This window comes from Peromyscus leucopus, chromosome 3, assembly GCF_004664715.2.
Source record: "Peromyscus leucopus breed LL Stock chromosome 3, UCI_PerLeu_2.1, whole genome shotgun sequence".
In the NCBI taxonomy this organism is placed as follows: domain Eukaryota; kingdom Metazoa; phylum Chordata; class Mammalia; order Rodentia; family Cricetidae; genus Peromyscus; species Peromyscus leucopus.
In genome coordinates this window covers 140707352-140733886 of record NC_051065.1, presented here as the reverse complement: position 1 = coordinate 140733886, position 26535 = coordinate 140707352, and the positions used below count along the sequence as shown (strand labels likewise).

The following is a 26535-nucleotide window of genomic DNA, read 5'->3' as shown; positions in this document are numbered from 1 at the left end:
GCCTGGTCTAAGCCCTAAGGGAGACATTGTCTCCTTCTACACCATGTGGACCAAACTACCTGCTTGAATGTGTGAACATATGCGGAAATGGTACCTGGAAAGCAGACACTGTTCTGTTGGTGCAGACTCGGTAGGGGAGATGAACAGTGGAGTTCAATGTGGGGCACTGTGTAGAAACCATGTTGACTTTTTGATCCATTATGGCTACCACAACCTAACCTGCTGAGTGCAGGTGGGTGTGTGGGAAAGTTGAAGGACTGCCCTGTCTCCATGTCTAGCTGTCACCGGCCTTCAGAGTGAAGTAGGTAACATAATTAAATGGACTCTGCCATCTACCACTCAGCTCACGGAAAACACTAATCTGAGGCAAATTACTTTCTCTATCCACCGAAAACTCAACTGAACATGCTGTGTATGTGTAACTTTCCATACCCTTATATTCTAAAATATGCAAACTATTTTCCCTCCTTATCTTTTCAAGCTCTACCTGTTGCTGCCTCTATATCTCCTCTCTCTTGTTGGCACTATGGCCCACCTGGATACATCCTAATCCCTTGACTCACCCTCCTTGAAGCACCAAATGATCCACAGTAGTTTATATAAAAGGAAATCTTTCCTTATGTAAAATCAAGATAAATTCCCAAAAGGAAAATATTTAGAGGGAACCTTTCTTGTCATTATCACCGAAACTATGTAAACACAGCCTCAGAACTATTTACAACAGGTTATTTACTGTTTCCGAGGGCAACCTAGGAATGACAAGACAGGAAGCTAGGCACTGTTCCACTTAAGTGTGGGCTATGGACATGCAGGGATTGGGGTACAAGCTGTTGAGACTTGTCCCTTAATGAATAGCCAGAGACAACTGTGTATACATAGGACATGGTATAAAGAATACTTCATAAATCTACAGAAAATTGACAGGAGATCTGAAACTATCCATCCAGCTGCTGTTCTGATGACTGGCCAGGAAACTCAGCTTCATCCTAACCACTCCCTACCAGAAATGAACTTATCTCTAGGTTGCATATTTCAAAGACACCCACCCAATTCCTATGACCTCAAATTCATGACAAAACGTGAAACACTAACTCATCTGTGTTTGGCTCAGCATTTAACAGTAACTAATGGCCTGAATGATGGAGGGGAAAGGAAAATACAGGGCTGGGGAGAGTTAAGAGCACAAGCTGCTCTTCCAGAGGACCAGTCTGACTCCAGCATCCACATGGCAGCTCACAACTATCTGTAACTCCTTCATTTCCAGATCTCTTCCAGAGATCACTCTCTGGCTTCTGAGGGCACCAGGTACTCCCGTGGCACATGGACACACACACACTTAAATTTAAAAAAAAAAAAAAAAAGACAGGAAAATATACACTAGTTACACAGCTTCTCCTTTGAAGGTAAAAATTTTATTTTTGAGGAACTTGTTACTGCACATTTCAGAGAGAGCTATGTAAGAAAGCAAAAATGTTCTCCCCTCATCCTAGGAATAAATAAGGGCATAAAATTTTGTTTTAAATCATGACACTTGGAAGTTTAGCACCAGCATCCAAAATGAACAACAAAGGAAAAAGAGCATTTACTATATATTTCAGATTTCTTTGGTTGGGGTAATCCCCATGTGGTATTAATATTTCTTCTTTTAATTCATATTACCAAAACAGTAAAAACCAGGAAAAAAATATAAAGCTAGTGGTTGCTGAAACTGGGGAGGCCGCTCTCCTGCGCCTGTGCAGGTTCCCGGGATGCAGCTTGATGGACATTGCTGGCTCATTCCCTTTGTAGCTGTTAGTTTCGTAGAGAATAGCAGTAAACATTCTAATGTCCAAATCTTGGTTAGTCTTCCATTTTATTGCTTAGATGGTTCTTTGGTGTTGGTAAGGTCGTGGGTGTGCTTTTTGCCTTGTTTTTGAATTGTCATTAATTCTTAAGGTCACCTGGAAGAAATTAAAGTCAAACTTAGCAAGATATACAATGACTAAAAGTTAGAACAAACAGGCAAAAATTATTTTCATACAATTCAAAATTATTTCCAAGGCTCTAAACCAAGTATACATCTTGTACAGGTAAAACAGGATGAAAATTCTTACTTTTTGGGGAAATATTTTTACCAAGTAGAAAAGTCAGTACACATAACACACATGAAAAGCCTTGTATGACTATGCCATCTGTAACGCAGTGTTGTGAAAGGCAGACACAGGCGGACTCTTGGGACTTGCTGGCTATTAGCCTAACTCTATATACAACGGAGCGGGTTAATGCAGGTCTCAATGGGGACTGCATCCATTCTGCCTAAAGAAACGAGGAGCGCTGCTGCCAGCCAGCACAGCAAGCAGTGTGCTCTCTGGAAGAACCAACTCCAATCACTCAGCACACTGCACAGGAAAGCTCATTATAAACCCAAAACTGTTCCCTCAAAAAATGGCACCAACAGAGTGGGATTCACAACGTACAAGAGCAACAAGAAGAAATAGACAAAAATCAGAAGGGGTGACAGGTAAAAACCTGGGAATGAGCCAGGTATGGTAGCACATGCCTGCAATCTGAACACAAGACCAGCCTGGACTACAGAATGAGCTGAGGGCACCTCATTCTAAAAAATGAGCCCTAGTCTGTCTACCTCTCTGCCCTGCTCCCCCCAAAAAACAACCCAGAACCCAAAACAAGTACGGTATAAACTTTTAGCCTAACCCTCTGACAGCTGTAGCTTCCCGGCTACACTTCAGTCTACTAGTAAGACTGACAAAATCTCCAGTGAGACAGAAAACTGGTGACCGGCACATTGAGAGGCTGCTCTTCTCCATCCCCGTTCTAAAACCTCAGTGTTACTTCAAACACTCCTAGACATATCCTAGCCATTCGACCAGCAGCGGCTGTCAACAAGGCAGAGGATAAACTGTTCAATCCCTAGTCCCCAGGCAGGCTAGAGCTGCAGAGGCCTCACTAGATCTCCCACCACACTGCACTGTCACAAAATAAGTAACGATGATCAGAAGATGGGCAAAGAAAAACCAGGTTTATGCTGCAGGTAACAGTTTCCTGGAATTTAAAACCACACCCTGGTCAGGAACCTTTAAATTATCAAACTGAGCCCAGTGTGGTGGTGCACGCTTGCAATCCTTCACCACTGAGTTCAGACGGCCTGAGCTACATTGTGAGACTCTTGTGTGTTCTTTGAGACAGGGCCTCTCTATTACGTAGCTCTGGCTATCCTGGAACTCACAGTCTTTCATGTGCTAGAAATAAAGGTGTATACCAGCACACCTAGCTACTAAAACACTGTCATAAATAAAAACCAAAGCAGAACAATGACATTGACTAACAGGTGCCAGAAGAGCACTGGTTTTCCTAAGTGTCCTTTAGAATGAGAACAAGTCAGAGTCCCAGCACTCACAGGAAGTGGGTGGCAGGGGTCTGTCTGCAACCCTAGTGCCCTGTGCAAGACAGGAGCACCCCTGGAGTTCGGTGGCCAGCGAGTCTAGCCAATGGGCTTAGCGAGACCCTGTCTCAAAAAATAAGGTGTAAAGCAAAAGGAATCAGCGACCTCTGCTCTCTACACAGCACACAAAAGCCGACTGTCAAGCCAGGCATGTGGGCACAAGCACTAGGGGAAACTTGAGATAGGATTGCCTCAAGTTCAAGGGGGCAAGTACCAGGCCAGCCAGGGGTATAAAGCCAGACCCTGTCACAAAACGCCACCAACACATGCATAAAAAAGAGGTAATAGGGTGGGAGTGATTTAGAGTGCTTGCCACTCGTCCAGAGGACTTGAGTTTAGTTTCTATTACCAATACTGGGTGGTTCATAACTGCCTATTCCAGCTCCAGAGGATCTGACAGCCTCTTCTGGACTCAGTGGGCACTCACGCTCACAAACACATACCCCCACACAGACAAACATATATATATATACTAACTTAAAAAAAAGATGACACTGTCTAAATAAATAAAGATGATAAAATCGGGCCACCAGTTGGCTTAGTGGGTAAATGTGCTTGCCGTGCCGGCCTTCTGAGTTTCACTCCCAGACCCCATGGTCAGAAGAACTGACTCCTGAAAGCTGACCTCCGACCTCCATACATGTGGCACATGTACCCACACAAATAAGAATTTGAATAAATGAAGGCTATCTTAGAAAAAGTGGAAATCATTAACCTGTCTCCTTACTTACACCTCAACTTAACCCCAAATACACTGTGCAGCCAATCATCCCCAACGCCCCTATCTCCGAGGTGCAATGGAGATGGGCACGGCGAAATCACAGGTGTACTGAGAACAAGGCTCACCCTGCTGGTGGTGAAGGTGCCTGGGGGCCAGGGTCACTCGGCACTGCTCTGCTCGGTGGCTGGAGCTGGGTTCTCAGTTGATGCTTCACCTGCCTTGGTCTGAAACAAAGCAAACCCAGAACCAAAATCCTTCAGAGGACTGTGTTAAAGGGTAAAAAGTCTCAAAAGAGAATTTTTTCACCAAGGAAGAAAAATAACAATGAAGATTTCCACTTCTCCATGTGTGAGTCAGAGATTAAGTGGCTTCTAGCTGGCCAATAAATACCCCTCTCCCTAGAGTACATGGCACATAATAACTGCTGTCACTTTGTGCTTGCTTGACATCGATTTCCTCCTCTATTAACTACTGTCCTTCATCCTAAGTTCCCAATTACTACTAGTGTAATTCCTCTAGAGACTGTTAACAAGTCAAACAGTGTGTTGTAGGCAGAGAATATTCTCTACAGATGGACCCTAAGCAAAATGCTGTGCTTGTCAGAGTCCAGTTTCACACACAGCAAGACCATCTTCAGGATGACAAAGAAGGCGGCACAGCTAAGGATGGTCTGGGTGTGTCCCTCCTGGCTGCTGCCTTTACCTCTTTGCCATCTTGTGAAACAGTGTTCAGGGGACGGGGCCGGCGCCGATAGTTGTAGGGGCGTCGGAATCCGCGGCGGGCAGACGGCTGGTTTGGACCATTGGCCGCTTGCTGATTCTCTTTATCTTCAGCCTCTCCAATCGCAGGGGCAGGTCGTGGGCGAGGAGGTCCCCTAGAGCAGGGAACAGAAGCTACTTGAGGACACATACAGTGTGACTGAAGGCACTGTGTGTGGGGGGGATGGGGGTGGGAGGGATCAAGGACACAGGGTTGGTTTACTATCGAATCAAGTGATTAACAAGTACTTGCTGAATGAATCATCCACAGACCAGACCTGCAGATGCAGCTGGAATGTAGTCTTGGTGAGAAACTTTATTTCTCCATTATTTTGCTCCTTCACTTGTTCACACATTTGTAGTAAACCAGCACACAGTAAATATATAGGGTCCTACAAGGGACTTTGATAGGAACCTAGGATAGGAAAATGAAGAAAGACGTATGGCCCAGGACGCAGCCTCCACAAAAGGTGACCCAAGCCAAGACCAAGATTCTTAATAATCAAGCACGTAAGGAAGGTCGTGGTACAAATCCTTTCCCAATATATTTTACTTTTGTTTTAATAAATCCCTATTGATAAATTAGAAGGTAAAAGTTGAGTATCCCTAATCCACAAATCCAAAACACAGAATTTGAAAATATGTAAAAAGCTTAACTAACACCTTAGAGCATTCAAATTGGGGATTTTTCCAGTTAGCATGTTCAACTAGTGAAACACATGCAAATGTTCCAAAGTCTGAAAGTGAGAACAGTTCTCTGGCACCTAGGTTTTAAATGGGGGAGAGGCAGCATGTAAGACACACCATCCAAAGTCCCATTAGTTCCCCTCACCTCAAGTGAGAAGGAACTAACAAAAACCCCTATCATGAAGCTTCCAGTGAGATGGCTCTAAGTGAAGAGCACCTGCACTCCAAATGATGTGCACTCCAGACCTGTGGCCTGGTTTCCATCCCTGGAACCTGTGGTAGAGATCAGTCCTCTGACCTGCTCATAAATGCTGAGGCATACACACAAACGATATTTAAGAGTCACCCAAAGGATCTCAGAGAGTCTAGGCCAAATGAGGCTTTGGAAAAGAAAAAGCGTATTAAAACGGCCCACCCTTCACTAACCGTCATGTCAGTGGGACCGACACCCAGGATGTACTGAGGGCATCATGGTAAGTATCACAGACCACTGAATGAGTCCACCATTTTCATAGTTTGAAACTTCACTGCAAGCCCTGACTGGTCTGAATGCTGAGATCCACCTGTCTCTGCCTCCAGCTATTAATAACATTTGAAAATGTCCAATGTATAGATCTGGTGCCCACTGCACAGTCCAGAAACATGCCAAAGGACACATAGCTACTAAACTCTGGTTCTTCAGAGGCTATGTGTTCCATAGCTAGATTCAAAAGCCCCAGTAGACTACCTTGACGATTCAAATTAAGCATTAAGCCAGACATGGTGTCAAACACCTTTAATTTCAGACTTGGGAGGCCAAGAGGTGAGGCATGAGGAGCTCAAATTTGAGGCCAGCCCAAACTACATACTAACTATGAAGCAAGACCTGGCCACCTGTGTCAAAACAAACAAAAGAAGTAAAAAGATTAAGTAATTCATGTGACTTCAAGTTGCAGGCCACGACCAACAGCCCAGTTAAAGAACAGCATTCCGACTGCTAAAGAGTAACATATCTTAACACTGTGTAGAGCCCTGGCCTCTATCCCCACCATAAAAAAAAAAACAAAAAAAACAAACTTTGAGGTTTGTGATCAAAGCCACCATATCTTCCAATAATAAGCATAACCATGAAACAGACCCACAGTGCCCTCATTCACTCTACTGTCCCTCTCAAAAAGCTGTGGCAAACACTCATACCTGCGGAACCTTGGGCGGTAAGTTGGATTCCGATGAACCTGGAGCTGTGCTCCTTCAGGGACTCCATCCTTCATCTCTCCAATCTCACCAGCCTAGAGAGGGCAACGACAGCTGGAAATGAGTCAGGACACAGGGCAAGGAGGGTCAAAGCACATAGTCACGTGCGGAAAACTGGCTTTAAAAAGCAAATCAGTCAAGAGCTTTGTTACCCAGCCTGATGCTCCAGTAACAGCAGCCCTACTTACTGGTTATTTTTATGAATGACAGGAAAGGAAAACTCATTCCTACTGCAATAGCCTTCTTCCACTTCCTTAGCACAGAGCACCTAGCTTTCCCACAACATTAAAATCTGACCCTTTCAATACTGAAGAGACTATCTTAGAGACTTGGGCTATAGCTCAGCTGGCATGGCTCTCAGCTTGCACACGCAAAGAACCGGTTCCCAGCACCAAAAATGAACATAAGAACTTATTTTATAAAAGGAAATGACATTATATTTCTGAGCAATAGGACATGTTCAACTGCTTCAAACTCAGATGCACTGAATACATGTCACTGTTAGCTGAGGGTAGGATTTAAACACCTTGAAGAATGTAAAGACTGGGTTCAACTCGGTACCGACAAATATTTAGCATAACTTTACCTTTTTCATCTGTTTATGTCAAGTGTAACATTTAAAAGTATAATGTGCTGTTTACTTGCAGGGAGGTGACACAAGGTTTGGCCAGCCTCAAATGTGTGATCCCTCTGCCTCAGTCTACCACGTGCTAGAATTACAAGTGTGTAGTCACCACCCCCAACTTAAAAGTTCCTATGCTAGTGATACAACTCAGTGGATAATGGTACCTGCCTCTAAGACTGGTAGCCTGGATTTGCACCAGAGACCCACATGATGAAAAGAGTGCTTGGTCCACAAAGTGCTTTTCTTGCAAGCTGGAGGACCTGCATTTGGATCCCCAGTACTAATGTAAACAACCAGGCAAGCATCTGAAATCCCATAACAGGGGAGGCAGAGACAGGCAGATCCCCGGAGCTCAGTGGCCAGTTTCAATGAGAGATCCTGTCTCAAAAATAAGGTATAGGGTTGGAGAGACAGCTCAGAGGTTAAACACACTGGCTGCATCATCCACATAGTGGCCCACAACTACCTCTAACTCCAGTTCTGGCCTCCAAGGGCACCAGGCAAGCATGTAGAACAGACTTACATGCAGGCAAAACACTGCCCCCAATACACACAAAACAGTAGTCAAGTATTAATAATGTAGAGATCAACAGAAGACACCTGTCATTGACCTCTGACCTTCACAAACACATTCGCACTCACAAAACAACAAGCCATCCAAGCCAGGCATGGCGGCACAAACCTGTAACCCCAGCACTCGGAGGACTGAGGCAGGGACATCACCCTAAGTCCACGGCCAACCTAGGCTACTCAATGAGACCTTGTCTCTAAAACAAAACACTTCCTTGCTCCTCCTCCTCCTCAGAACCAAATACCATCCTTCATCTTTTTAGGATAAAAGAAGCACGACCATTTCCATCACTCACCAGCATGCCCACTAGCCTCCTCATGATCAACTCCTATTTTACCCTGGATGAGGGCTTCATGTTCATGTTTGTTCTCAACCCTTGAAACAGACTTAACCCTACTTATCTCTCTCTAACCTATCACTGATTAAAGCTTATAAGCCTCTTGAAACCACACCCACCACTTTCATTTTAAAATAACCACAAATGGACATACAGAACAATCCTCAAACCACATTATAGTTTTACCATGTGTCAATGTCTCTTTCTATTTAGAATCATGTATTAAGTTTATTTGTATTTTTTTTAGGCTGAGATGTTTCATCTTTCTTTGTTTTCATGATCTGGGCACCTAAATTTGGGTTGTATTACATTTACTTCATGTGCTTCTGATAGGAAAGGTCTCCACTGAATGCTCTCTAAGGAAGTCCCTTCACGGCCTGTAAATGTCTTATTCCTCAGATGTTTCATATGTTCACGTATTTATTTCACCTGTATGGACTCATGGGTTTCCATTTTATTCAGCGAGCTATAATCTGTTACATTCATTAATGGCCAATAGGAACTCCTGCATTCTGGCTTGCTGCCTCTTGACAAGTCTCCAACATTCTTTAGAGTACTTCCTGCCTTTTTGGCACAGGATGTTCAAGGCTTGTAGTATTTTCTGACCCAGCTCAGAAAGCAAACATTTCTAGAAAGGAGCTTCTTTCTGTACAAGAACTATACCCAGAGACAACCAACCAGGGATGAGCTGTGCTCAGCACTCCTAGGGTATCCTCGCTTTGGGGTCTTTAAGTAGCAGTACACTCACATGCATCCCGATGTGTTACATGTGTATGGCTACCTCACCTAGCAGTTTTCGCAGTGAGTTCTTCATATGTTAAATAAGGGGCAAGTGAGACCACAGGGAACTCAGCACCATAAATTAAAAAAAAAAAAAAAAAAAATCAAGAAAATATCTTACCATGATCCCACATTTCTCTGAGCTCCTTTACAGAGACAGTGGCTACAGAAAACCCACCCCCATCACTACCAACCATTAGGAAGGAACATCAAAGCGCACAGAGCCTCTCTTCCCACTTCCTGCCATTTAACGTCTCACCATAATACTCCACTGAGTTATCAAATCAGACCACCAATCAGCCTCATTTCCTCTACTTCCCAACTTCCTGTAACAGTTCCTTCCTGGAGTGTCCTGCCAGCATTACCCTTCCCACAGCCCTTTGCAGGCAGTATTCACCTTCTCAACCTCAGCCCTGACACTGCAACCCCCGCAGCCCTCGGTGGCTGCCTCCCCCTTCACTGGACACTCCCCACTCTGCTGTCCTTGGTGCCGCTTTCCTCTGCTGCACTGAAACCTCTCCACAAGAACCACAGTACTGTCAACTACCACACCTTAGACGACACTCTCCTCTCTTCAGCTGCTCTTGACCTCTGATTGCTTCTTCTGCCAACCTTCCTGCGGAAGAAAGACTTCCAAAACATCTTTCTCCGGAATGAAATGAAACTCCATCTTCATTCTTCTCTCATTTTTGCTGAAGTCCAGAGGTACCAGCTCCTCCCACCACATATTTTTGCAACTATCAAGCACCACCCGTTTGAGGCACTACCGGCCCTGATCACGGAGCCTCACTTGCTGAAGCAGTGCAGTATCTGACTCACATGTACACTGTTGACAGCGGTCCACCTCCTTGATTTGCTCATTGTCCCCTACGGTCTGGTTATCAAGAATAGATACCACCATGATGCTTATTCTTGCCTCAGATGCCCATCTTGGCCTCATCATGTTTACAGCAAGACAAAGATCCTTACCAAGCTTTAGCAGGAATGACCTGCCTTCCCTATGATCTCAGCTTGCTCACTTCTTCCCCTACACTCACCATCCCAACCACATGCGCCTGCATTTAACATTCTGAACCCTCCAACAACAATCAAAAGGCAGAAAGAAAGGTCACTGGCTCATTATCTTTGTGTGGGGGTGTATGATGTGTATTTGTTGCTTCCCTTCTTCTTTTTTGGCTTTAGCTTCTCAAAGCACGGTTTCTGTGTAGCCGTGGCTGTCTTAGAACTCTGCATACCAGGCTGGCCTCAAACTGAGAAGCTAGATTAAAGCCATGCCTGGCTCTATGATGTGTCTTGTATGTGTCTATGTGGTAAAATGGGTATATAAATACAACACTGTACCTGTAGAGGACAGAGGTCAACCTGAGGTGTGGGTACTTGCATCCCACCATGTTTGAAACAGGGTCTTTTGTTGTTGGCTACTGTGGCAGCCAGGCTAGCTGGCCTGCAAGCTTGTGGAGTTTCCCCTATGTCTGTCCCCAGTCTTGCTGTAGGAGAGCGAGCAGTACATATACACACTGCTACGCCCAGCTTTACATGGTTTCTAGGGATCTGAGCCTGGCTGGGTCTTCATGCTTGCACAGCAGGTACTTTGAGAGAACCATGACCCTAGTCACCAGCTGCTTATTTTTAAAAACATTCAAATCTCTTTACTGGTAAGAAAAGCAACAAAAATATGGAAGCCACATTACTTATTTCAAACACCTGGTAGGTGCCACAGTGCTGCTTCCTTTTCTCATCAATGACTTAAGTTTAGGCGCTCTACTTGTCAAATACACACTACCACTCTTGAAAACTGAGACCCTTTGGCTACTGATAAATGGTCTTAAGCATCACACAAACACCACTGGCCTGCATGCTGCGTGGCATCATTTCCCATGCTGCCCGCGAATACTCCATGAAATCTCACCCTGCCGTTAAGTGTCAAAGCCTTTTCTATCTGAATTTAAATTTTTAACTACCCCAGAGATCTACCTTTACTTTTTAAAGTAAGTTACAACAATGTTAAAGAAACCTAGTTACATGTAAACTTTATGAAGTTTTCGATTTCAGCTGTTGATCTGGCTTAAGCAGTCTTAGTAACTATGTACCAACACTGCAGCAGAATGCATGCAAGACTCTTGCTGCAGACATCTAATAAAGTGTTTTGTTTTCAATATGGAATGGCTATGGTCGGCATGCATTACAAACAATCACATGTAGTTTTATGTGTTGCTGAGTAAGCAAGCTGCTAAAAAATTCAGCATTAAGTCACGATACTCTAAGACACCAAGAAATCAGGAAGTATGCCAAATAGTATGATCACCCCAGGAAGTCAATGAAAAAGCAACATAACCAATGTTACAATCCAGCTGACTGCTTTCACCCTCATTTCCTAGAAGCCCCAGAGTGTTGCCCTGAAGACGCCCACTGTGCCGCATGTACCCAGTGTTCCCATGTATCTGACACTACTTGTTATTTTTAGCACATTTGTCAGGGGCAGCTGTTGAAGAGTTAGAAGGGCAAAAACAAGAAGCCTTGCAGAAACAACAATCATGCATGATGGGAACGGGAGGAGCGTAGCAAAGAGACCGAACAGAATGTTCAGTCAAAACACTGGGGGTGGGGGGAGTACACTAAGGAGGAAAGAGCCGTAGCTAGTAATAAATAAGGACCCAAGTTCCCCGGGAATTGCAACATTGGTGCAAAGCTTATTACAGATTCACGAAAGCGCTACCCACTTCCAGCACTCCATCTTCATACTGTTAGCTTGCCTGAAAAACAGCACCCTCATCTAATTCGATGCTTTACGTTTTCCATTGTGCTCCACCGTCATGTTTAACAGAACATTCTAGTAAAGGCATTCAGTGCCTCCATTTAACAGGTGAACAACAGTTTTCTCAAAATTTGAAAAAACCAGTAACAGAAACAGGATTAAAATTTTGGCCCTTTTTGAGATCGGAGTCCAAGTTCTTAATCTGTCTCAGTATGTACCACAGGCTAGCCCTAAACTCAGGACTCCTCTTGCTTCAGGATGCAACGTCATGCCTGGCTTGTTTTTTCTTACAAATCTACAAACCAGACACCCTACTACCCCTCACTGTGCCACATGATATGCATGTTCATGATTTACTTCAAAAACGGTTTCTATGAGTGTTCTCAACAGGCAGGGGACCTCGCCTCAGCTTTGACAGTATGGGAAGCTGCAAGCAATGTGTTACTTCTGGTAGCTGGAGTTGAAGGAGGAGGAGAAGGAGGAGGCAGAGAAGGACGAAGGGTGAGGACTGCTGAGGAAGAGTCTCAGGTGCATTTTACCTGCATTCTGTTGGGATGGGGAAAGACCCGTGAGCGACGGTCAAAGGTCTGTCCCACGTGGTAAGGCGGGAAACGCCGCTGCCGGTACGGAGGGCGATACTGGGGGCGGCGCAGCTGATTCCTGGCCCCAGAGAACTGCCCATCTGTGGCAGGGGGCTCAAATCCTTCACTGCTGCCGCTCCCTTCCTCCTCCTCCTCCCCAGCGTACTAGCGAAGCAAAGAAACAGAGTTTCAGAAGAAGTTACAGCCAGGCAAGAACCAAAGAATACCACTTAGGATGGCTATCACCAGGAAACACCCACAACGCCCAGAGCAGTGACCGTTCATTGTGCAGACACAAGGCACGTAGATCAAGTGATTGCCTGGGATAAACTACATGGAGATTAAAATAGGTCTATGCAGATAACATACCGAGCAGCAGAAAAGCAAGAGCAATCAATCTATTACCAAATCTAATGGCACTGAATTAAAACAGCAGTGTTAACAGTAGGCTCCTTTCAATGTGTCTCCCAAATTTACCCCAGCAGGGAAAGTCAAGAACTGTCAAGAAAAAAAAACTTTATGATGTCATCAGTAGATTTGACCTAGGCAGTACGCTTCCTAGGGCAACAAAGGAAAAGCACTCCCAAAACTCCACTAAGATGTTCATCTCTCACCAGCTTCTAGGATACAACGGCATGCAGTCTCTCAAAAGAACAAACACAAAACAAAGAATCCCACTATCTTCTATTAAACCATACATCAAAGACTTGCAATGGTACAGTTAAATGCCAGTCTGCTCTCCCAATTTGCACAGGATTTTCAATTGAAATGTTTTATATCACTATGTGATAAGTTATTTTAAATTAAATATTATAAACCCTTCTCTTTGAATGGCTAGAAATAAGCTTTAACTGTATTTTAATAGCAGTAAATCCTAATACTAACCATTTCTAAATATAGAACTTAGAAGGAGATTACTCATTTTTCCTATTCTTTATTTTAACAAATACTCAAGGATTTATATCACAAATCTCACTTAAGCCAGTCTTAAAAAGAAATAACTGTAGTTCCTTTAAGGTGGATCGGAAACTAATAAGCTCATGACCAGTCTCTCTTAAGGATGGGTTTAAATCGTCAGAGCCTCCACACCGAACACACACCCCCATCTAAACTCCCCACAGAACTGGTTTGTTCTAACTTCGCAAACCAACAGCACGCTGTTCTCTGAGGTACCAGGGGTTAACTCAAAGGCCCAGACACGTTAAGTAAGCGCTCTACCACTTAGTAATATCCCAGCCCTTTTTTTACTTTTCATTTTGAGACAGGGTCTCACTAAGTTACTCAAGCTGGCCTTGAACTCACTCTGTAGCCCAAACAAGGCTTGAACTTGCGATCCTCCTGCCTCAGCCTCCCCAGTAGCTGGGATTACAGGCCTGCGCCACCAGGCCTGGCTCATTCTACTCTTTATAAAACCTGTATGAATAAATGATTCACAGTTATGTAAAGACATACTTTGCATTGAAAATATTCACCACATAAATTTCTGAAGGCGTATCTCTTAAGTTCGCACAGCCAAATCTCCCATAAAGATCTTTATGAGGCAATCACAATGGCACCACCACTGCAGAATATACTCAAGTCAGGACAATAAAGACCTCCACATAGACAAACTACGTATTTTTTTTCCAGCTCTTGGAGGGAAAAATCTTTAGGAAAAAATTTTACCTAAGATTTTCTACCACTTTTACTTTTGAATTGACCTAGACATCAAACTGATCACAGAGATCTGGGACATGAACAAACTTGAGTTAACATCCCCAGAGTAAACTGTCCATCCCTACCCCTACTCCTCAAACATTAAGTGGTTTCTGTGTACATACATGTGGAGGCTAGAAGTTGACACTGGGTGTCTTTCTCAATCACTCTCCACTGTGTTTTCTGAGACAGGTCTGCCACTGAACCTGCAGCTCATGAATTCAGCTAGGCTAGCTGGAGGATGAGCTACAGGGATCCACTCGTCTGTCCCTCAGCACCCGGGCTCACACACATCGCCAACAGTACTAAACAGGTGCTGTAATTGGGTCTTCGTGGTTGTGTGGCAGGCACTCTGATTCTTCTCCCCAGCCCTTGTGACTTTTTTTTTTTTCAAAACCAAAAAGAGTAAGAAAAATGTAAATAGATAAAATGTAAGGAACACAATAAAATCAACATGGGATGACAGGAACAGAGAGGACAGTTTGCAAAATGGAAGCACTTAGGAAAAGATGTGCACCTATCAAAATGGAGCCAAGTATTTTCATTCGTAGATTTTTCTTTCCTTTTTCTTTGAGATGAGGTCTCACTACATAGCCCTGGCTGGTACTCAAGAGATCATCTGCCTCCCTCAGTACCCCATGTGTAGAGATTAAAATCTATCATACCTGGCTAATTTGAAGATGTTTCTCTTTGTATGACACAAGCAACTTTTACACTGTGCTCACAGAGTACCCTGACATACATACATGGTGCTGGCACCAGGCTCTACTTCCACAAACATCAGAAATATAGACTATTATATTACCATACCTTCTTAATTCAAATCTAGCAAGGTCCTCACGATCACAACTGGGTTCATTATGTTTACCTTGAGAATATTCCAGCCAGCTTCACCTGAAAATGCTTTCACCTGGACTGAGACTAACTGAAAGAACTAAAAATCAGTAATCAGTCACCTCTTCTTAACCTTGAAATAAGAGCAAAAGGCTTTCCTACATAAAGTAGCCCCTTCACTGAAGCAAGTCGCTCAGCACTTCTGCAGGGAACGTGCACAGTGATTCCCAAGACATCCTTGACTCTTGCTTGCCAACCAAATGCAGACTTCCTTAGAGGCCAGCTGTCTCAGCACCAAGGCAGAAACAGGTTGCACAGCTGTGATAGGAACCCCAATCCTGGTGCCAGTGAATACCACACAATGAGGATCTGGCCAAAGAGAAGCTTTTGGACATCTTGGCACCTTAGTTAAATCTTCTGGTTACGAGGTACTTGAATGTCTGTTACTTGCCACCAAGTACATCCTAAATGATACAACTTCTGACTGTCAAGTTTCCAATAGGACAGTTAGCTATGAGTAAAATCTGGGCACTAAAAATTCCCCTTCAAAAATAACCTGTCTCTTTACTCCAGGACACGGCACCTTCGGATATGGTATTTATCTGTGCCTACGTCCATTCAGTTTTCAACATGAGAATATTTGCAGTCAATGGTTGGGACAGACGACATACATTACGGGGAGGCCCACGGCGTCTGCCATAGTAGCCGCGCCTGTAGCGGCGCCGATCAGCAGCGTAGCGACTCCCTTCTACAGGAACTCCGTCTGGGCCAGTCACGTTTGCTGCTTCAGCACCCTGGGAAGAAAACAGAAGGGCTCTAATCTTCAAGAAACCAATAACTTCCTCCAGCAACAGACAACTTTTGTGTTAAGAACTCCTACTATGATCCTAAAAACAGTTTTTAACCACCTCAGTAAGAGTGCCTGGCCTCCAGAACCGCATTGAGAAGCCCCACCCCCATGTCTGGTCAGCCAAGTTTAGGAACAGTGCATACTTTTTCCAACACAAATGAATGGCTACAGCACACTTCAACGGAAGAGAGCAGAAATACCATGAAATGTACTATCATGTGCTAAAACCTGGGGTACCCTGAGATACCACCAGAGTCCTGGTTGGTTGGCTCCAGATGCTCCGACCAGCCCTGAGTCACTACTTAGTTGGAAACATCTCTGAGCTTTGCAGAAACAGAGAAGAAAAGGCCCTGACATAGGAACAGTCTCTACACACAACCCTCCTTTAGGCCTTATTATATTCTTGACAATGACTAAGAGCCCTTTTTTCTACTCCTAGCTGCTAGGGATGGAAGCTAAGGACAAGCATGCTAGGCACAAGTATTCTAACACTGAGCTACATTCCCAGGCACCACACCACCAAATTCATCAAATCTGTACAGAAAAGCCCCATTTCTTGGAGATACAGGATATTCTAGGGATCAGGAAACTTCAACCTGCCCCATCTGGGACCTCAATCACTTATTCTTTACTATGTAACTAGGTACAGAGGTACATACTTATCTGGTGCTATCAAGCCCTGGGGTTTCCCAAAGTCATCCTGCATACCTGTTTGGACCCTAAATTCTGGAGAGCATGAGATCAGAGCCAAGAACACCTACTGGGAAGCTTTGTCTCCTAGGTCCCTTAGATCAACCTATACAAGGAACAGCCTGTGTACACTATCCAGGAGGCTGCTGTCTGCAGCCAACGCTTTTCTGGCAGGGAGGTGGGAGGGGTGTACTTCTGAGGCAGAGTTTTTTAATGCACAGCATAGGCTGGTCTTGTATCTTGCAACATTCCTCCTCCCTCAGTCTTTCTGGGATCACAGGCAGGTACCACAATGTCTGGTTTCTGTGGTACTGGGAATTGAACCATGGGTTGCGTGCATGCTAAGCAGGCATTACCAAACAGGCTACATGCCTGGCCCAGGACAGTTTAGGATCCAAAATAAAATGTATCTTAGACTTTGAGAAACTAGCATTTATTCCAGAGTTCCTTTAAGTATACAGCATACTGAATATCTATAGTGGCATCCAGTAAAAACATTTCTGCCTCCAATTCCTTCTATCACAGAAAACTTACACAGTATCTCACTGAGGCTGAAACGCCACTTACTACACAGTAAAATCACGTGTCGGCACACTCTTACACCACCAGCTTCTCACCTTTTCTCCTTCAACCACATCAAACTCTACCGTTTCTCCATCTCCCACACTGCGCAGATACTTGCGTGGATTATTCTTCTTGATGGCGGTCTGTCAAAGAAACAGAGAACTCCACTGGAGGTGTATCCCAATACTGAAATGCATTCATCAATTTCATGAGAGCCAGAATACCATATCTGTGTTTAACTTAAACAAACCATTCTTCCATTACCCTGCATCTCCAAACAACACTCTACACCACAGTGAACATTTCTTTCTTGGTTTCTGGGATACTTCAAAATGTATCCCAGTAGGTGGATGGATTAAAGAGATATAGTCAGTCAAGACACTGAATCAGTTACATCAAGCCAAGAGGCTCCTGAGGTTCTTCTGTTTATGGCTCCTTCCACAAGGGCAACAATGCCTACATGAGACCTTACACAGACACAGAAGCATGGTTTGGGTACAGAGGGTTTATATACGAGACACTTTCAGCCTCAAAAGCTTTTTAAAATGGAGTGGCAGGCTGGAGTGATGGCTCAGTCATTATGAGTACATACTGCTCTTGCAAGGACTTGAATTGGGCTCCCACACTCACAGTATGTGGAAGATAACCGCCTGCCACTCAGAAGATCTGGTGACTCTTCTGGTCTCTGTGGCGATATACTGTGTACCCTAATAAACTTGCCTGAGGATCAGAGGACAGAGCCAGGCACTAGATTAGACATAGATGTCAGGCAGTGGCGGCACAAACCCTTAATCCTATCATTTGAGAGGCAGAGATGCTCTGGATCTCTGTGAGTTTAAGGTCACACAGAAAAACAGAGCCAGGCAGTGGTGGCACACATGCCTTTAATCCCAGGAAGTGATGTCTGGGAAGAGAAAGGCATATAACGTGAGGAAACAGGAACTCACTCTCTTTAGGCTGATGATTTCATAGAGGTAAGAACTAGGGGCTGGCTGTTCTGCTTCTCTGATCTTTCAGCTTTCACCCTGATATCTAGCTCTGGATTTATTAAGAGACCATCTAAGAATTGAACAACAGTCTCCACTGGCACTGCACTCATGTGCACATAGCTACCCCCCCATACACATAAGTAAAAATAAAAGGTGAAATAAAAAGGAATTTAAAGGAAATGTTTGTGTGGCTGGATACAGTGATGCATGCCTGTAATGCCAGCATTTGGGAGGTAGAAGCAGTAGGATCAGGACTTCAATTCTAGATTCTTTCTCAAAAATAAAGATTGGCTTGGTGGCTCATGTTAGAAATTATCAACACTTGGGAAGATGAGTCAAAAGGACCATTATGATCTTGAGGCTAGCCTGGGCAACAGGGAATTTAAGACCAGTTTAGACACAAAGAAATTGCCTCACAAAGGTAAATGAGTAAAAATGAGTGAGTAAAAAAAAGGAATACAATATCAATGAGATAAATATTTATGACCCTATATACTATGATAATATAATGAATAAACAAATCATTTCAGGAAAGATAACACACAAGTGTGATCTGGTCTTTATGGATGAGGAGACATGAGGCCGACAGGTGACTTCGGAGCTAGCAGGCTCAAATGAAAGAGATTTGTATCCCTACACTGTATCTGTGAGTTCTTAACATTTCCCCCTCACATGCCAGCAGAAAACTTGAAGAAAATGCCGCTCTACATCAGACATCTGCACCTACATCATCTGCTTAAGAAAAGCCCCTTTCTCTTTTTCAAACACAGGGAAAGAAGAATCCTCAACAAAGTTCTACTTCCCTGGCTGGCATCTCTAGACAGTTAAAGGGCTGGGGAGTTTCTATGGAACTAGGTCAACCTTATTTTATAAAGCGATTAGACGTGTAATCCAGCCCTCCTCTACTCTGAGTAGGAGGGAGAAGAGAGGGGGAAAAGTGAGCCAATAGGGCAGAGACCTCACCCTCTCCAGGAGGAGGCAGCTCTGGACAGGATGTATGCACACACAACATGAACATTTAGCCATTCCAAAAAGCAGCCCCTCCCTGCCGGCTCTTCCCTTTTTCCTGTTAAACTGGGCAGGCCTCAACACACTGAGGTGACTCACCACACAACCTCATGGGGCTGGAACCGGGTCATTAGCTCACAGGCTAGGAGGCCATCACAGGCATGGAAACCCCTTTCTCCCAGCAGTCACTGAACAGGGAGGGCTCTTCTCCCAAAGGCATTAACCTCCAGATGTTACAATCAACACTTCCTTTTCAGTCTGTTAGGACTTATCTCAACAAATCCACTCCGATTATCTAGATACAACAGAAATGTATCCCACAGGGCAGACATGGAGGACAGAAAATACAACTGTAGGTTTCTATATGTGGCTATCTCCAACTGCCAAACTCCAGCCCAACACATAAACCCGAACACTAGGGAACAAGTGCAGCACGAGCCCTTACAGGCCAGTGTGCCACCGTCACACTTTCAACACTGAAAATGCCATGCCTCTCTCAGACCGAATATACAAAAGCAACAGCTAGAATGGGTGTGACTTCCCTAACCTACTTTATAAACCAAACAATCCAGGATAAATAAAGAACATCTGAGGACTGAGACATATGAAGCAGAGTTCCACAACACTCACTTGCTCAATTTCTTTCAGACAGAAGGGAACTGGAGGGGGTTTAGGGGTGGGTGGTCTTTGGACCTGGACATGTACTACACATTTCTCAGTCAACAGGAGGGAGAATTGTCTAAGAACAGGAAGATTTTTCATGTCTGAGACACACACACATCTAACCTTCTGCTTGTGGATACTGTTCACAAGACAAAGGAGTTTTATCCAACACCAGATCAGGCAAAAGTCAGGTTGGCTCTAGCCAGGCAACCAAGAGATCCACAGCATCAGGCCAGTAAGAAACTGACATGGAAGCAGTTGTTTAACTGAATACGACTTCATTCAAACTTGAAAAGAAACCACCCAAATGCTTGAAAACAGTTAATATGATGGGACAATGGAAGGTTTATCTGTCACTCTTAATAATGTTGAACTGAGCTCTCATTCCAAAATCAAAAACAAAAACCCAAAGGAGTTCTGGATACTGCAATCATTTGTAGAACTCATACAACCAATATAAGTATCACTGCTAGAATCCCTCTTACCTGGTGTACAAACACATCTTCTTTGGTGTCATTTCTGTTGGGAGGCAGAAAAGAAAAGAACAACTCAAAATTAAAGGTTCTGAACATTCAGAGAAGCTTCAAAGAACCAATGTACTGAGCTGAGATCTCAAGACCTAAAAAACACCACCTTTTAAACAGTTTGTCTTTTCAAAACAGATGCCTCTAGAACCAATACCCATAGCCCTCGTCTCTCCCAGATGCCCCTGCACTGCTCTACATTGCATCGCAGAGATCCAAGCACTGGATTCCCCACACAGAAACATCCCTTTGCTCTCATGTCTTTCTCAATCACATGCTGTGTAATCAGAGCCCTAAATTTCCCTCCCAGCAAAAGTAAGACCGTCAAAAGGACAGGGCACAGCTGTGAACTAGGCTCTCCTTACACTGAAACTTAAAACAGCCCTCCAACCACCCCAGCCAGACAGATCAGGAAGAAAACTGGAGGAATTGGTTTTAAAAAGCAAGGAAATCACCAACACCCTGTAAAATACATCCCCATGTCTCCCAGCAGCCTGTGGTTACCTTCATTCCTGTGTGGTCACAAGTCACCATGGTTTAAACACTGGCTTCCTCACAGGACTTGGACCAAACCAGGGCTGGGCTTTCAGCCCCAGCTCAGTTTCTCTCTAGTGTGTGACCTTAAGGAAAGCTGCTTAACCAGGCTCCCTTTTCCTCCATCTGTGAAACTACGGATAAGGACTAACTAGAGCTCTCACCATTTGCCTGCAGTCTTCATCTGTTCTCTTCTAAAGGTTGGGCATATGAATGTTTTTAAGTGTCTTTATATAAATAATGACCAACAGCTTAGAAATGAGACTATTTACCGTGCTTACAAATCTCAAAATGTATATATACAGCCTATTAGTTAATAAAGTAGGACAACGGACTTGTAACTGCCATTGCTACAAGGTAGGTGTAAGAAACACAGACACATACCGATTTATAAATCCATATCCATTTCTGACGTTGAACCATTTGACAGTGCCAAGGACTTTGGTGGCTAAAACAGGATTAAGCAGATATGTTAGCACCTGACCTACAAAGAGATAAAGCTCATATCACTAAGGTCCTGATATCATTACACAAAGCCAAAACACCCTTGAGTAAACCATTAATGGCTTAACTCCTTCCCTGCCCTCCCCCCCCCCCCAAATGGGTAAGAATGTGGAGCTGTGATTATCATGCAGTACTTTTTACCGAGGCCTCAAGGGGTGGTCGGTCACATGCCTGGGCAATTCTGCGGTAATTAAAACTGAGAAAGGTGGTGGAGGGAACGTGCTAGTCAAGACTCAGTGCTGAGGCAGGGCCAGCTGCACAGGCCCATAAAGCCAGCACTCGGGAAGTGAAAGCAGGAAGATCAGGGGTCCAAAGCCAATGCGGGCTGCCTAAGACCATCCTTAAAAAACAAAATTTAAAACACAAAAGCCCCAGGAAGTTGCCAGGGCTGGGACTTGCGCAGCTCAGTGGCAGAGCACTTAGCATTCAAGAGGCAACAGGTGTGATCCTCAGCACAAAACCAAATCAACAACTAGAAAAAAAGAAAAGCATTCCAGTTATTCAGCCACAGACACTTCCTATGTGCAAAGGAAGAGCCACAGAGAAAGTACAGAGAGCTGGGCCATCTTATCAGTTTCATACTTTGAAATACTAGGCAAACGTTAATAAGCAACACAGGAGCTCCTTCTTAGTAACCAACCTACAAAGATATAAAGAAACTTGTCTGGTGGCCAAATGAGGGCTGGTCACCAGTCCAGAGTAATAATAGAACTGATGCTGGCTCACCCCAGTTCTGTACTTACCGTCTCCAACACAACAGGCCCTTTTCACACCAAGGTCTTTCACCTGCCATCTTCAGCTGCCAAGAAGGGGTCCCTGGCATCTCTAGAGTCAACTTGATTACTGTCTCTATCCTGTCATGGGCAGGATAATTCCTCTACAATGCCTCACTTGTGAATTCATCAAGAAAATCTAAATTCTGTAGATACCCATTAATCTTAAACTATTCCAAATACGACTGCTGGAATCAATGGTGAATGCCAAATTTAGTAAACTCTAGGAGATAGATCTAAATCCAGGAAATGCACAAGACAATCAAGACTCAGTAAAAAAGAATACCTGGCAAGACTACACTTCAAAAAGGAAAAGTTTAGGGGTGAAAGGTACAGTTCCAGGCTGCCTCGATGAGAGATGATGCTGTTCTGAGTGAGGCACAAGGACAGGTTTGCAAAAGCATCTTAGCTTTCTCTGAATGGCTATTCAGCCTTTAGCTTAAAAACCAATCTAATTTGAGCTTCAGAGCAAAGGGGAAAAACTGATGTTTTCAGATGTCACCAGACAGAAGAGGTCAGGTTTGGATAAACAGTACCATTGGAGGATTTTGTGCTTCTTTCAAAACCTCTGGACCTACAGATACACTCACGGAGTCAAACTGATAGAGGGCAACACTAGGCTGAGTGGTGGTGCACACCTGTAACCCCAGCCCTGGAGAGGTGGAGGCAGGATGATAACGAGTTAAAAGTTCTCCTCTGCTACGGAGTGAGTGAGGCCAAGGCCAGCTTGGGCTACTTCATGAGAGCAGCCTGGAAAAATAAAATGTTAGTGCAAAACCAAAAGACATACACAAGGAAGGTGGGGTCAAAGGTAACGATAAGGGAAAGATGAGAAAGATTCTCAAGTCTGTTTTCAAGGTTGAAGGCGGTTTTAGCTTTTCAAAGTAGTTTAAAAAGCACTCATTCAGCTGAGCAGTTGTGGCTCATGCCTTTAATCCCAGCACTTGGGAGGAAGAGGTTCGTGGGTCTCCGTGAGTTGGAAACCAACCTGGTCTACACAGTGAGACTGTCTCAAAAGAAAACAGACAAAAACTAATTCTCCAAACATTTCCAAGGACTTAATATAACAAAAAAATTCACTCACACTTTAATACTACAAACATATTCAAGTACACAACAAGGCACTGGGAGTTCCCCCATCTAGTTCTTTTTACTCATGTAAACTGTTTTCCCTAAAAGACTATGTGGTATAAACCAAAGTTGAGGCCCCTTTGCAAAGACCAGAATGAGAGCATCCAAGAACAGATATCCATTTCAGTCAGCACTGGGTCCAGAACATTTTGGGTATCCATGTGTCTGCTTGGCACAGGAGATGGCAGACCACACTGGACAAAGACAAACAGTACTCAAGTGTCAGGTGAAAGGCTTGCCCTTCATTTTCAGAGTCTGGACTTTTGAGTGGCAGGATGAAAGACATCAGAGTCGTCACCAGGTTATCTGGCAGAAACAGAATTAACTGTTGGAGATTGCGGAAATTAACCTTCATTTATCGGCTCCCTCCATCTCCAAAGACATTATCTACTAGAAGTGCAAGGATCAAGTGAAAACCTGTAGGATTCCATCTTTCCCTCAGTAAGGTATCATTAAGAACCTGCTTTGGTTAGCAACATGGGGTTCTTTCTATCTTTCATTTTGTGTGGAAGTGATCCAAGCAGAATCTGGTGGAAAGTACCATAATGCAACACTCACAAGACCTTAAAGGAACTTTTTAGTGAGGATAGGGAGAAAAAAGCACGCAATTTGGCAGGAACTGAATTTTTAAAGCCTTGGAAAAACAAGAACCGAAGGATTGTTGAGAGCTGGGAACACCGAATGGTGTTCTGTTTCTTCCACTTATCCCTTCAGCTTTCTTGCTAAAAGGGGAGGAAGCATGGAGGGCAGACGAGCCCAACTCGCCCCACCCAGAAACAGTGAACACTACTGAAGCATCCCACACCATCTGTTAACTTTCCTGTTTCGGAGAGTGAACCACATGCGCCACGCACACACCCTTCAGGGAGCTTATCCACCACCCACCTGCTTGGCAAGCCCGTGGAAGACCTCACACTGGGAGTTCCTTAAAGATGAGGACACCGAAATACAGGGCAAAACCAACAGCCACCGTTGCAATGCCTCTGCCTCCAAAAAATCTCCAGTCTCCACCTTCCCGTTTCCCTTCCAGTTACAAGTCCCAAGGTAACCATATTTTGGACACATGTCCTACTCCACTTCCGACCAAGTTTTTCCCAGCCCCACACCACGTGCGTTCCCACAGTGCGGGGAGAGGGAACTGTGTAGCAATTGGTGGGCAGTGGAAAGCTCTTTGCATCTGTGCCACGGCGAGGGGTGGGGAGGGCACCCGCCCCAAGTTTCCCGAGACGTTGCAACATCCCTGTGCCGGCATGTGGCCGGCAGGAGCATGGCGGCTGTCCCAAACCCACGAGGGAAGGGCGTCGGGGACAGACACCTGACCCTCCCAGGTCAGAAAAAAAAAAAGAAAAAAAGAAAAACAATAAAGTCTTCCCAACTCACCCCGCCCATCCCTCCCCGGAATCCCATCTCGCACCCCCCTCCCTCCACCGCCCCAGGAAACGAGCTGCTTTCCGGACCCACAGCAAAGACTCCAAGTCCCGGCCCACGTGTCCCAGCCCGCCCTGCATCCGCGTCCATCCTCGCCCGCCGCCTCTCCGGGGCTGCACCCGAGGACTCACCGAGAACTTTCTTCTCCGCGTCCTCGCTGCCCGCGGGGGCTGACGAGGCCGGGGCGGGCCCGGGGGCTGCGTCTCCACCGGGGCTCCCCGCGAGCAGCGCGGCGGGCGCCGGGGCCTGGGGCGCGCCGCAGGCCGCCGGGCTCTTGGGCGCGGGGTCCGGGGGCGCCGCGGCGGGCGCGTCGGCCGCGGCCTGCGGGAGCGTGGTGCCGCCGGTGGTGGCCTCGCCCGCCTCGCTCATGCCGCCTCTCCGCTCTCTCCGGGCACCTCGGTGGCGGTTGGCGGCGGTTAGCGCGGTGGCGGTCGCGGCGGCCGGCTCGCTCTCGGGGAGGCCGGTGCGGATCGCGCGGCGCGGCGGCGGGCGGCGGCTCGAGGGCGGGGGACGCGCGCGCTCGCGGTCTCGCTGGGTCTCCCGGCCCCGAAGATGGCCCCGCGCAAGTGCTCGCGGGCGGCGGGCGGGCAGGCGGGCGTGGGGCGGGGAGAGGGTGGGGAAAGCCGGCTCGGCTGCTCATTAGCATTTAAAGGCGCCCGCGGTTCTCGGCAAGGCTTCCCCAGGCTGGCGGTCCCGGGGCTGAGGGGTATCCCCCTCCCCCAAGACATCTTTCACCTGAACCTGCTTCTTGGAGAGGTGGAGTGGGGCACCCACACGCCGCCTTAAGTAAAAAGGAAAGCCCCAAGTCCTTTACATTTTCGCATCCAGCAGATAATATAAACTATTCTGGGTGCTGCGATTAGGAACTAGAATAACCCGGGCGCGGAGGCTGGCCTGCTCCGGTAATATGGAAACGTCACTGTGAGTTCGAGCCTAGGCATGGGCTAATGAGGCTGTACCTTAACTACCCCTTCTCCCAAGAAATAACACAGAGGTTTGGAGATGTAGCTCGGGGAATCCAGTCCTTGTCTAGCAGGCACAGAGCCCTGGGTCTAGGCGTGGATCAGTTCAAGGTCATCATCTACAAAAGAAATTTGAGGGCTACAGGAGACTCGCCAAACACGTGCATGCGTGTGCGGGAACACCACTCCTCCAACAAAACAAAAACTGCAATAAAATCTTAAGGCGACTCTACAAATGAGAAAATCAAAATCTAGACCTTATAGAATTATTGCAAATGCAGGATTTACACCAGTTAGAAGCAACGGATAATAAGCTGTGGATGTGCATTAACCTACTTTGAAACAGCGAAATAAAGCCACATCATTCCTTTTGTTCCAATTGGCTGTAATTAGCTCTAAATGGTGAAAGCTTGAGCAACTGAAAGCAGGGCCTGCAATAGCAGGTAAAGGCTTGTCTCCGAACCTGACCACCTGAGTTCCATCCCAGGGCCTACCTGGTGGAAGGAGAAAAACCAACTCCCTCAGGTTGCCCTGACCTCCACACCTGTGCTGTGGCAACAGCATGCTTCCCTGCCCCCTATAAATGGGGGGGGAAAATGTTGTTTGTTTGTTTGAAACAAGGTTTCTTGGTGTTATCCCTGGCTGTCTTTGTACCCCCTCCATAAGGCCAGACTAGCCTCTGAGAGCTCCTCCTACGCTGCCTCCCCAGCGCTGAGATTAAGGGCATGTACTACCATGCCCAGCTTAAAAAGCAGTTTTTAAGGAAAAAAAAAAAAAAAACAAAAACAAAAAAACAAGAGTCCTCCTGGCCTCTAGGATGAGAAATACATGAAGCAGCTCAACTGTAAGCATTCCTAGCCCAGGAGCACACATTATCCTTTACAGAGTGATGCTGA

General features: G+C 45.4%; 1 protein-coding gene and 1 pseudogene across 2 annotated transcripts; both read right to left on the bottom strand.

Annotated features, from left to right (window-relative positions):
* Positions 1-1390: 1390 nt before the first annotated feature.
* Ybx3 (Y-box binding protein 3) lies at positions 1391-25236 on the bottom strand. Of its 2 annotated transcripts, XM_028860500.2 has the most exons (10): positions 24809-25236; positions 21226-21289; positions 20269-20302; positions 17177-17266; positions 15691-15813; positions 12449-12655; positions 6785-6876; positions 4866-5037; positions 4289-4387; positions 1391-1940 (listed from the first exon to the last, which is right to left on the bottom strand). In XM_028860500.2, exons 1-9 carry the CDS (start codon positions 25044-25046, stop codon positions 4322-4324), a joined length of 1086 nt encoding a protein of 361 aa, XP_028716333.1. In that variant the 5' UTR covers positions 25047-25236; the 3' UTR covers positions 1391-1940; positions 4289-4321. The 2 variants fall into 2 exon arrangements, with proteins under 2 accessions (XP_028716333.1, XP_028716334.1); XM_028860501.2 differs by lacking the exon at positions 12449-12655.
* Positions 16638-16783, bottom strand: LOC114685871 (annotated as a pseudogene).
* Positions 25237-26535: the final 1299 nt, after the last annotated feature.